General features: G+C 37.3%; 1 protein-coding gene across 2 annotated transcripts in view; it reads right to left on the reverse strand.

Moving 5' to 3' along the window:
- Positions 1 to 831: 831 nt before the first annotated feature.
- Positions 832 to 12,809, reverse strand: part of smchd1 (structural maintenance of chromosomes flexible hinge domain containing 1) — a 72,669-nt gene continuing 60,691 nt past the window's right edge. For both annotated transcript variants that reach the window (XM_084109412.1, XM_084109411.1), the window contains 7 exons: positions 11,683 to 11,864; positions 10,686 to 10,795; positions 9,072 to 9,142; positions 8,813 to 8,987; positions 7,592 to 7,750; positions 6,801 to 6,899; positions 832 to 1,044 (listed from right to left, as the gene is read on the reverse strand). In XM_084109412.1, coding sequence (XP_083965538.1) covers positions 1,037 to 1,044; positions 6,801 to 6,899; positions 7,592 to 7,750; positions 8,813 to 8,987; positions 9,072 to 9,142; positions 10,686 to 10,795; positions 11,683 to 11,864 — 804 coding nt within the window. In that variant the 3' untranslated portion in view covers positions 832 to 1,036. The remainder of the gene's footprint in view (positions 1,045 to 6,800; positions 6,900 to 7,591; positions 7,751 to 8,812; positions 8,988 to 9,071; positions 9,143 to 10,685; positions 10,796 to 11,682; positions 11,865 to 12,809) is intronic.

A 12,809-nucleotide genomic window follows, 5' to 3' on the forward strand; every position in this document is an offset into this window, starting at 1 on the left:
CATCATTGTGATGTTTTAAGAAAGCATAAGCTTCTTGGCTTTGACAGTTTTATTGATTTTAATTACCTCAAACTGGTTTTTAAATGTCTAAATAATCATGTTTCTCCACTGTTTTCTAAATTAGTCAGTAGGCGTCAAAGTTCTCACAGGGCGAACACACGAGCCACTATCAGAGGTGACTGTCTTGTCCCAAAGTACAAGACCTCTTTTGGTCAGTCTGCTCTCTCTGCAAAGCGGCCAAAACTCTGGAATGCTTTACCTACTAATTTAAAACTAGAGACCGATGGCAATGCTTTTAACGGAGGACTTAAACAATGGCTAAAAACAAAACAACAGTGCTCGCATGAATAACCTACTACTGAGATATTTTCTGATTATGATGCTTTTGCTTTATAGCTTATGTATGTAAACAATTTGAATATGTTATTTATTTATTTTTGCATCTGTAATCAAATGGTATAATTTCTTTATCCTTTTTGTTAGTATTGTTATTATTACTTTTGTTATCAGTATTATTGTATTTTCTTTCTAAAAGCCTCCCGTGGACAGGTGTTGAAAATTAGCATGTGTGCTAAAACACCCAAGCAAATACATATGGTTCGTCCAATGTAATTGTAATGTCCATGTCAAAAAAAACAAAAAACAAAAAATAAATTAAATAGAGCATACACTGAAATGCTAGTGTACACTGTATTCATACGTGTGTGTGTGTGTGTGTGTGTGTGCAAAAACCAAAGTATACATTGGGCTTTACAGTCACAGGAAAAAGATGGCTTTAGTAAAAGTGTGATTGCTGGAAGGTCTGTTGATTAAAAAAAGGATGACAGGACCTGATGTTACTGAAAAAACGTCTTTTTTTTCCTCAAAGAACGATACAAAATATATTAACATTTTCTTGCTTTCTACTTAAATCCTGGAATTTAAAACAATGTGTAAAGAGTGTAAAGTAAAAAAAAGGATTTACAAAGAACACAAAATAATCTTTGATACTCTGAATAAACTCAAAAAGCATTGCTTCAGCTGTCAGCTCGTTGCATCATGAATCTGTGGGGGGAAAAACAACAACAAACTATTAACTTCAGTGAAAAAGCAACAGACAAGGCAGAAAAAAAAACTATTATGCCAATTTCAAGCAGCCATTGTGCTTTCACACAAGATGCGTTTGCAGTGGTAACTAATCTGTGGCTTCTGAATCAATAAAAAGAACTACAACAAAATAAAATAGTTTCATGGCACAAAAAAAAAGTAAACAATATATACTTATACTGATATATATATAACGATGTACTTGTAGCGAAATCGAAGAACTGTTGTGACAATTTCTAACGAAATTCGGTTGGAGTTATAAACAGCTTGACAAAGCAAACTTTGCGGAAAAGTTTGGCTGGTAAACACCTTCAAACTACAATTTGCCCATGATAATAACGTAATAGGTAGGTGTGGCTCTGAAGCTCCGCCTTCTTTGACATGGAAATCTCTGGTTAATTTCTTCTGTTCAGTCAAGGTCAAGTTTAGACAGTAAAAACATGAACACACTGGAGAGCTGCATTGTAGTAGAAAATGAAGCTGTAATTCTTATTGAAAGTGATACTGACAATTTTTTTTTCATGTTTAAAACTGTAAAGCTGCTTGCTTTAAACAATCCATTGTATAAAGTGCTATATAAATAAATGTGACATGACTTGATATCCACATCACTATGATCAGATTTTCTCATGCCAACATTTTTGTGTTTTTATTTTGTTTTTGAGAGGAAAGCATGCAGCACATATTTACATTATAGCAGTGTGGATGTGTTTAACCCCTTTTTTGAGACAATAGTACCTAAATACACCAAAAAAAAAAGAAAAAAGAAAAAAGTGGGACCAAATAGAAGATGTAGGTGACATTAAGATAAAAGAAAAACTTTAGACCTACAGAATAACTTTAAACTACTAACCTATTTTCAACAGAAGAATTAAAAACTTTTTTTATTAACAATAAATTAATAGCATTTAGTGTTATAGAACCATGTAAAACTATAGTAATTAGCGGTGCACACGAGAGGAATCCTGTTCTAATCCATGCTGATGGTAGGATGTAGTTAGAGGAGGTGTTAGATGGTGAGGATGATGGCTCTGGACTTCATGGGAGGAGGTGATAGGGTGGAATGCCAGAAATCCTGTTGTTTATGGGGGCTGGGTACGTGTGGTTTGATGTCGCTGATTTGCATCCTCTAACTCCAGATCTGAAAGGGAGCTGAGGATATAAATGTGTGCCCAGTTCTGGTTCCTAAGCCTGTTAACTTTAGGCACTAAACTGAGAGCAAAATAGTAAATCCCATCATCCTGTCACGGTACATGTGGTTGAGCTGCGGTTGTGGCGTGGGTTATAGTAGCTGTTTGTCTGCTGGACTTGGTGATATTACTCTGCTCCTTTTCTGTCTCTGTCAACCTTTAGACATTAGTGCCGGTGTTCTGGGATGTTTGATGGGGGTATCTGCTTTTTGTGCAGATAATGGAGGAATGGAGGTGCCCAGAGGTGGTGTGGGAGTAGAAGATATTTGACCTTCTGGTGTTAGTGTTGCATGCTACAACAGTAAGGGGACTGTATGGTCAACTTAAATGGCATAATTCTGGTTCCACATCCTCCTGAGTCGTTCTCATATCCACTGGTTTCTCTCTCTCTGGTTCTCTCTGGTTTCAAATATTGAACAAGACACAAGTTATAATTTAGAGGCAGTGTTTTTTAATTCAGTGAAATCTAGAATTTAAATTGATTTTCGATATTTTAAAGCCATGAATGATCTTGTTTCTTTTGATCAGATTTGGTGTAATAAGGGGGCTTTGTGTGAGATTATTTGTGTGATAACCTGCATTTTGCATCCCTCTTAAGATAGTTGTGTCTTGTCTGTTCTGATTTTATTTTAACAGTGTGTTGATTGACTGGACAATGTTTTAAATTTTGTAATAAATGGATTTTGAAACTCAGAAATACTCTCTCTCTATATACATATTATATATATATATATATATATATATATATATATAAACTCCACAATAGAGATTACATTTTTTTTATCATAGACTGTCTTTGGGCAAAGATGGTTGTCGAGTGGACCTTTGGCATTCAACCATCCAGATGGAGAGTGCTGTTGAGTACTGAATGCTGTCTCTTGGTCACTGCAGTATGCATCCTATAATCACAATTACATCCTAAATCCTTCTGAGAACCAATGTAATGCAAAGAAGCCTACAGTATGATGTGCGAAAGATGCTTTGCACATTTTCAGCTCCCCTGAAGGGCGAGTGTCCAGGCAAGACCACATGGTCTAAGACTTACTACCAACCTACTATACTACTTACTACCAACTACCATAAAACGTTGAATCTACAGGACTTTTTGAATTGTAAATAGCTTTGCTTTGTTGTAAAAAAAAAATTAAAAAAAAAATGTATCTGGAAAATTTTACAAAGAGAATAAACACAGCCTAACTGAATCACTGAATTACTTGTTGTATCTTTCTTCCATTCCCCTGCCACTTCCAGGACTGGGTTGTGGTGTCAGCAGGCCAAGTACCCCCCCACATGCCCTTTTCCCTGGCAACTTCCCCCAACTCCCCTTGAAGGATCCCAAAGAGTTCCCAAGCCAGCCGAGAGATATAATCCCTCCAGCACATCCTAAATCTGCCTCTGGGTCTCTTGCTAGATGGACTTGCCCAGAACACCAACATCTGGAATATCACAGACAAGGGACAGCCATGGTGGAGTCCAACACTCACTGGGAACATGCTTAACTTTCTACCGAGAATGCTGATACAGCTCTTGCACTGTTTGTATAGGGACTGGAATGACATGCATAAGCGGCACTGGTACCCCATAAACCAATAGTGTCCCACACAAAACAAAACACCCCTAGGAACATTGTCATAAGCCTTTTTCAAATCCACAAAACACAGGTAGTCTAGATAAGCAAACTCCCATGCCCACTCCAGGATGTTTGCAAGGGTAAAAAGCTAGTCTACTGTTCCACATACAGGACGGAATCTGATTTGTTACTCCTCCAGCCGAGGTTTGACAATTGGGCGGATTCTTCTTTCCAGTATTATGGCATAGGTTTTCCTACCCTTGGTAGGCTGAGAAGTGTGATTCTTGATAATTGGAACACACCCTCCAGTCCCCTTTTTTAATTATGGGAACCACCACACCCATCTGCCAATAGCCAGGTGCTGTCCATGATTCCTGACCACAGCCTGACCACATCCAGGTCATTCAGTATCTCAGAACAAATCTAGTCCACTTTCTAGTCCAGTTTTTGACTACCCTTATGCTGAGTTCACATTGCACCTTTTTCAAAGTCATCAGAAAATGACATGGTGGAGGGTGGAAGGAATTTAAAGGGGTCCTATAATGCCCCTTTTTACAAGATGTAAAATAAGTCTCTAATTTCCCCAGAGTGTGTATGTTAAGTTTTAGCTCAAAATACCCCAATGTGCCGTTTTTTTGTGTGTCCCTTTAAATGCAAATTAGCTGCTGCTCCCGGCACAGAGGGCGGAGATTCAAGATCTCGTGTGTTAACAGCTCCAATTACCTCACACAGACATGCACTGAAAACTTCAAAAACTTTTAGCCTTTTATGTTCAAACCGGAGTCGGACAAAGATGGAGAGATTCAAGAAGATGTGACAACATGTAGAATGCAACAGGACGTTTCTGAACGGATAGCTGATGAATTTTTGTACTGTAGCTGATATGGAGTTAACTATCTTCAAGTCACTGATTAGCATATTCTGTCATGATAATCTATAAATCGCTCCATATATGCTCCATGCAGATAGAACAGTGTTGCGTGTTCCCAGGGGAGGGGTTTATTTCAATTTTAGGGTTTGTGATGTCACTAACCCGGGACGAAGCTTGTTGTAGTCCCTACCAGCCATTTGTTGTAGTCCTTTAAAAGAAAATAACTCTCTTTGCTTTGAACTTGAAGCGTAGTAACTTTGCAGATGGTGTTTATGCTCAAACAGCAACATTACAATAGACTATCATAGACATATTCATGTTTAAAGGTGCCTTATGTAAAAATTGAGGTAAAAATATCCAAAAAATGAGCTACATGCATCAAAAGAATGAGAAGAAATAAGGGCGATGATGTCATTAAAAAAATGTCAAGTTATAGTGCTGCAGAGATATCAACCTGAATTAGCATTAGCATTAATAGCCACGGCCCGACAGGTGTCGTAATACCAGTTTCGGCCATGGGAGGCGGTATGCCGGCAACATAACCACCAGCCAAACATGCAATACACGAATAACTCGCACGGCTTGTGGGCGTACTTGAACCTGATGTCAATCGTGTGGAAAGTTAGCCTACAGCCCACTACTACATTCAAATAAAATATGATAAAAAAGGAACAGAACCAGAGTAAACATTGGCACTGCTTTCCATCGCTGGAGACAACTAATGGACATGAAAAAAATGAGGTTTGACTTCGAACTTGCAACATTTCTTTTGGATTGGTAAGTAAGATGCTGTTAGTATTTCGTTAGAAGTTTGTTTTATATGTTTGTGTAGATTTTCGGGAAGTTATAACATAGAAATGTATCGAAGGCTGTTCGATAAACGTATATAACGTTCATAAATACAGTATTGTAATATAGTACACATAGCACAATCTCTATTGCTCTTTTTTTCTTGCCAACTACGTGACCTATATTATGTATATTAAATGGCTTTCCTGAGGTAAATCTGACATAATTGTTCTCCAGCTGTGTTATTGACCTCTTCACGATGATAAAAAACACTGATTGGTCGATATTATGTATGAGGAATACATTTTGGTAAGTTGTAGCCTAACGTTACTGTATCTTTCAGTGTTCGTGATTTTTTTACTATTAGCTAGTAGAGATGATCGGTTCACATGCGCTAGGGATCTGTCGTGTAACATTTACAAGCGCCAAAACGGTATTTAATTGACAGAATCTGAGAGCTGAGATTTTTTTATATCATAACTAACCTGCTCTGTCTAGTCTGTCGGTCTCCGTGTCCTCTTTGCTTCGCGATTTTTCTGTGCGTGAGAAAATTGATGTGTGGCGTGAGAGCATGTGAAAAGTGTTTGCGTGTGTCTCACGGTTAATGCGTGAGAGTTGGAAGCTCTGGTTACGTTGGCGCTAGCTTGGTCAACATCAGCGAATGCTGTCTGTCAAATTAATGTAATTCAAACTAACAATAAAAATGTAATATGAACAAAACGAATATGAACATATTCACTGGTAAAGGTGAAGGGGAGTAGCTTGAAGATATTCATACTCTAGAGTAGACCAACTCACTTTCTGGAGGTATACTGCCCCCATCTGGTATGGAATGTGGAGTATGAATTTATTTATTTTTACACAAGGCACCTTTAAACAATAAATATAAACTTTATAAAGTCAAAACTTTAAAAAATCATTACTTTTATATAGATTTATACATTAAGTTGCTCAGGCAAGTGGCAAAACATTCAAACATGGTACTTCTCTTACGTGAGAATGTAGCATCACAAATTTTTGAAGAAATACTGCAGGTCATAAATCAATAAAAAAAATCCACTTCCACATTCAGACTAGTGTCATTCATGTCACCTTGTTTCTTAGGTAATAAATAGTGTATTGTATTTCACGAGGAAAAAACATTATATAGAAGCCGTGGATCAACTGCACACTGCAAACGCATCTTATGTAAAAGCACAATGAGCGTGCAGCTTCTGCACCACATAGTACTGCAAACACATCATGTGTGAAACAGGAGTTATAGAGCAAACACTTCAGATGATCATTGATTTACCCAGCTTGCAAGGTTTGCGACGGGTCCGTTTAGGGGGGACTGAGGGCTCAGCCGTTTCAGGCTCAAGGCTTCGTTTCACTCTTTTTTGAGGAGTTCTGGCTGCAAACACACATACATCCACATTTCAGTCAACATTTGTCAGAATTCACCAATTATAGAAATTACTGAGTACGTAGAAGTTAAAGGAATCATTCCTATCTCCATTTGAAGTAATATGTATTAACATTGCTAAGGCACAAAAAGCATCAAATTAGCTGAAAGTTCACACACTTGCAAATACATTGCCATTCAGAAAGTATTCAGACCCCTCCATTTTTTCACATTTTGATAATTTGCAGCCTTATGCTAAAATACACATGAACAATACATTTTTTACACTTTTAGTCTATTGTATACCACTCAATGACAAAAACAAAAGCAAATCATCAAAAGTCTGGTTTTGCGTTCAGTAAAGTATTCAGATCCCTTCATTTGTTTTTAAATGTTGGCATGTTGCAGCCTTATCTAGTCAACAAAAGTAGAAATGTCCATCCAGCCACATCCAGTTAAGGGTCTGGGCTAATGTTGAGATCCCCTTCCAAATCACTGTGATATTGGCCAATAAACTTAACTCCAAGTTTGCAGAGTCAGACTTTTTCTTAAACCTGAATTAAATTATGTCATATAATAATAGACTGTTGTACTAAGGCTGTCGTTTCTTCATGTAAACTCTCAATGCTTAAGTATACAGTACTGCATTACAAGCATGCTGTGCATGAGAAATACCAATCTACAATGGTAAAAACACATACCAAGGGTTTGCTCAAGTTCTCTTAACTCTTCCTCATGCTGCTTGAGCTCTTGTCGTTTCTGTTTCATCTGAGGACTCTGCAGGTACTTAAAATGATTGTTATAGTCGGATTCGACATCAGAGGCCTTCTGCATTGCACCACTGTACTGCTGTAATAACTCTGTAAGTGAACATTCAAATATAAGAGACAGAGATTACATACAGTTTTCATCCATATGAGGAGACACATCATCTTCTCTCACATAAGCATTTTTTATGACAAGACACCACAGGTAAATAGGCAATTATGATTTTCTGAAATGTTATGTTTAAATGTGTAAAGTATGCATCATCTAATTAAATATGCACCAATTTGCATATATTTCCAGAACTAAAATCTGAACACTGAACAATTATTTTCATTTTCTTGTCATATTAGAAATAAAGGTTTTCACAGAGGGGATTTTGAATATCTCTCTTTATCAATTCTGGAAATTTAGCGCATGTAAGTGCTACTGAAGTGGATATTTCTGGTTCAGTGCAGAAAAAAAATCGAATATTGAGAAAAAAGCCTTTAAAGATATGTATTGTAATTGAAATCGATCAGAAATACTGTAGATAAAGTTTAAGAATATAAACACAAAGGTTCACTTTTAAATGAAAATTTTGTCATCATTTACTCGCCCTCAAGTTGTTTGAAACCTGTATGAATTTCTTTCTTCTGCTGAACACAAAGGAAGATATTTTGAAGAATGTCAGTAACCAGAAAGTTGATGTACCACATTGACTTCCATAGTAGAAAACAAAAATACTATGGAAGTCAATGGGGTCTAATCAACTGTTTGGTTACAGACATTCTTCAAAATATCTTCTTGTGTTTCAAACAACTTGAGGGCGAGTAAATGATGACAGAATTTTCATTTTTAAGTGAACTATTCCTTTAAATATGCATTTAGGATGTTTTCTTTCCAATAGTCTGAAATAAGATGTATTATGGAAGCAAAATAGCCCCAAATCTCTAAACTGACCAGTGGTTTTGCCTATAGTGTCTTGCCTAAGAATAAGAAGTACCATAAGAATAATATATGCATTCCAACATTATACTGAAGCAATACAATAATGATTAACACAACTTTTGTTTTTGGTTAACTGTTACGTTTAATATGAGAGAGAAACATACTAAGTCCAGTAAAAAAAAAAAATAATTATTCCACTGCACCAAAAGAGAAAGTGTGTTAGTTACCTATCTGAAGGCATGTATGGTTGTACTCTTTGGGAAATGGTGCTCCGAAGACTTGCCCTCGAAGTTTCTCGATGGATGGAGCCTTGTTCTGCAAACCACCAAACTTCCCATTGCTGCGTATCCGCTCCCCTTGACGTGTTAGGATCGTGGGGCACTGCATCTTATTTTGAACCACCTACCAAATATTCACGTTTATACACGGCGCTGTGGTAAATATTTGAAGATTCTTCAACACAAACACATACACTCAGTCTCTTACCCCCCGACGATAGTGATTAGCAGAATCCAAATCATCAATCAATATGGTGTCTCCAAGAAAGGTTGTAAAAACTGAAAAGAGTCAGAACACATCAATAGCTTCATTATTTGATTATGTTTGCCCTGATCATATTTACAAGTTTTAAAAATAATGCATGCCAAGTTGCCAACATTTACAGGCTGCCAAATATGATTGCTCAATCCACAATACACACACATGCGCACACCATTAGATCATTTGATACTGCCAATATAGCCTCTATGCCAAGACATTTAGCTGTGAAGAAAGATTGCAAAATAGAAAATTCCATTACATCATTCTATGACATAAATATGGCAGTATTCTGGAAAGATTTAAGAAAGTGCAATGTTCATGCATACAAAACTATACAAACTAAGTTAAGACAACAAATAGAATGCATGCTGGGAGAGGGAGGTGTTAGAGTGTGTTTTCATACTCAAACTCATATTCATGCTCTCAAACTCCAAATACCCATTCAAACAGGTCATTCATGCTCTCATTATTTTCCCTCAAATGAGAATGAATCTATTAATTTGTTAATCATGGGTTATTTTCTGGAAAATCTGTTTTGCATCCCTGTAGTGAAAATTCATCATGCTATTTTTCATCAGTATAACCAGGATCCCAGATTAATACTTAGTGAGCACTAAATGAGAGTGAAAATTGGCTTTGGTTAGTAAATGAGACGCAAGTGCAGCAGGGGTGTCAGAGTATGACAGTTGCCATACTTTGGTTGCCTAGTAAATGGCAAAATATTTATTATAAATAAGAGAATTATGTTTTAAATTATTACATTAGTTGTGAATTAAATCATTTTAATTATTAACAGAAGTAAATAAAGAACAATATATTGAGTTAAAAAGCCTATAACAACTATTAATAACTAATTCACGTGTGAACTGTCATTCTGGCTGTCAACTATCAACCGGGGCACAACACAGACAATAGTTCACAAATACTTTATGGAGAATTTTAAGGCCTTGTGTTGCGCGTTTATTAATCTTATTTTCTCATGTGTACTTTTTGTGCTCTCTTCCACACACTGCGGCAATCATGAACGCTACAGAAATGTACACAGGAGATCAGAGGCTAAGGTCAAGATTTTTGCTAAATAACACTTTACGGTGCGTTTCTGAACAAATCCTATAGTGTGCATTTAAAACATTTGCCATATACAGCATGAGTTGCAGGACATTATTGTTTGGCATTCTATTTTTAAGCTTGAAGGTCACCATTCACTGCCATTAAATGGACGAGCAGCGCATTTTTCAAAATTTCTTTTGTTTTCTGAAAAAGACAGAAGGTCATATGGCTTTAGAACAACAAAACTCAAGTAAAAAAAACTCATTGGGGATCAAAGACATTGTGCAGTTTTTTATTGGTGTATTTATTCATTTTGTTTTTTTGAAACAAACTGCTTTTATTGTAGAATCATAAGGTACTTGACTTTGTTATTTTTTATTCATTCATATATCAGCAGCCGCATATAATCTGCCATTTTATGTCTGAATCTGGCAGGAACGGAAAGTTCATTTTTGACTCTAAATCTACCATTGTGTTGTATGCTGTTGTCAGTGAGTGTGAATGACTTGCCTTTATTGCAGCTTTCTACATGCTCAGGAAAAATTAGCAGATCTTTGACAAACACAGGATTTCCAATTGGACGGAAGAGACACGAGCCATTCCTGATGTGAGGCAATTGCCTAAGACACATGAAAAAAAAAAAGCATACAAAAAGCAAATCGATATTGTTAATCCAGCCCTAGCATTGGTTGTTTAAATTTCAGAGCAGCAAATCAGCATTTTATAATTATTCCAAACTTTTGACCAGTAATGTATATGTAATGAATCACTTCTATCATTCAAAACTAGGGCTGCCGGTTAGTCGGTTCGGTTAGTCGCAGAAAAAAAACTTCCACAGGAATTGGCGAAGCCACGCAGTCCTTGACGGACAGATCGTTAACTCAGCTGGTCTATAAGGTAATTATGTAGGGCAGGAAATCCAAACGTTCACCTATCATTCATCAACCTCAAATATGGCATATCATTTGAGGCATGCAAGTAGTAGCCAAACATTATCCACTTTACATGGCCGTTCGCTCAAACTTTAACTTTAACCTAGATAAATGTGTGCCCTTATTTAGCACATATCGTTCGTGTGGAGTGTGGAAGCTAAATTAGTACTGCGCTTACTTCATGCCTAACTTAATGAGCCTTCCTCTCTAAAGGCACATCCACTATACTGTGGAGATGACGAGTCGGCATCGTCAACTTCATTTTTGCAGCCGACATTTACTCAGAAAACACAAGTTTATTAATAAATTGTTAAAATATTCAGTCAGTTTCCTAGCTGTTTTTTCCAACACATTCATTTTTATCTAAAAAAATGGCTAGTATTAATGAAAAAAATTGGTTATTTCGTGGAGCCTCTCTTAAACATGTCTACTCTCTTTTCCGCTCCATAGCACCTTCCAACACATTCATAATTATTACTTTTGTCGGTGCACTAAAATTCCTTCTCAGCCCTACTAAAAAACACTAAGTATCTGGAAATATTTGGATATTTGAGAATGTATGCATGTATGTGTACCTGTCATTTGGTCTCCAGAAGACGGTCTCGAGGGGTAAGACTTGTTGTCGTCCTTGTGTATCATCATAGATTTTCTTGGCAGCAGATGTTGTTTCAGTAACCACACAGTCCATGTCACCAAGGATATGCCAAGAGATCACCTTCGCTGCATCATCATCCTCCACCTGTGCCAGGTGAGCTACCTACAAATCATTACACAAACATCATCACATGAACTAAAATGTCTTTGACAGGTTGATCCAGTGGTTCTCAACTTTTTTGGACGAATGTCCGGGGCCAGATTTAGGTTTGGGCAGGGGTAGTGTTGCACGATGTACCGATACTTCAAAAGTATCGCGATACTCGGAAATTAAAAACGTCACGATACCTAAATTTATCAGTATCGATACTTTAAAATAAAAAACGCCTCCCTATGGACGTCTGTTTTTTTTCCTGACGCACGCAGCAAAGAACCTGCCGCTGTCAGTGTCATATGTGACAAACTACAGCGAGATGGCTGCATGTGCGAGCACAAGTGGTCCACGACTCGTAGAAAAAGATGACGAGAGGAGTGACATATGGAAGTACGTTGCCTACGTTGCCTACCTTGCTCTGTTGCACGGTGCACTGATACTTCAAAAGTAAACCGGAAATTAAAAACGTCACGATTCCTTAATTTATTAGTATCGATACTTCTAAGAATGACCGCGTACCAGATTTGTAAGGCCGGCGACACACTGGCTGCGTGTCGTGTCCGTTATTATTTCGGCTCCCATGTTAACTGCCTGCGTGACACACGCGTCTGGGCGCAGCTCGAGACGCGCGGAAAACGCGTGCATGCTAGAAATAGAACCGACGCCTATTTTTCACGTGACACGCAAGCGTGTTGGAAGCGTTTCCAGGCAAAATAGAATAGGAAAAGATGTTTCTGTCATTTTGACATGAATACATATTAATCAATGACATTTTGATGTTTGAAAGTTTTGACAAATACAATATAAAATGTAATTTGCACCTCTCAATACAGAACGAATTATTCTGTAGCCTATTTTGCCGTCAACACTGCCGACGTTGTCTTTGCTGCTATATATTTATGTTTAACATGAAGTATAGGCCTTCCACAACTCTCTCCCCACGTCAAATATATC

This window comes from Abramis brama (genome assembly GCF_963993115.1).
Source record: "Abramis brama genome assembly, chromosome: 3".
NCBI classification, from domain to species: domain Eukaryota; kingdom Metazoa; phylum Chordata; class Actinopteri; order Cypriniformes; family Leuciscidae; genus Abramis; species Abramis brama.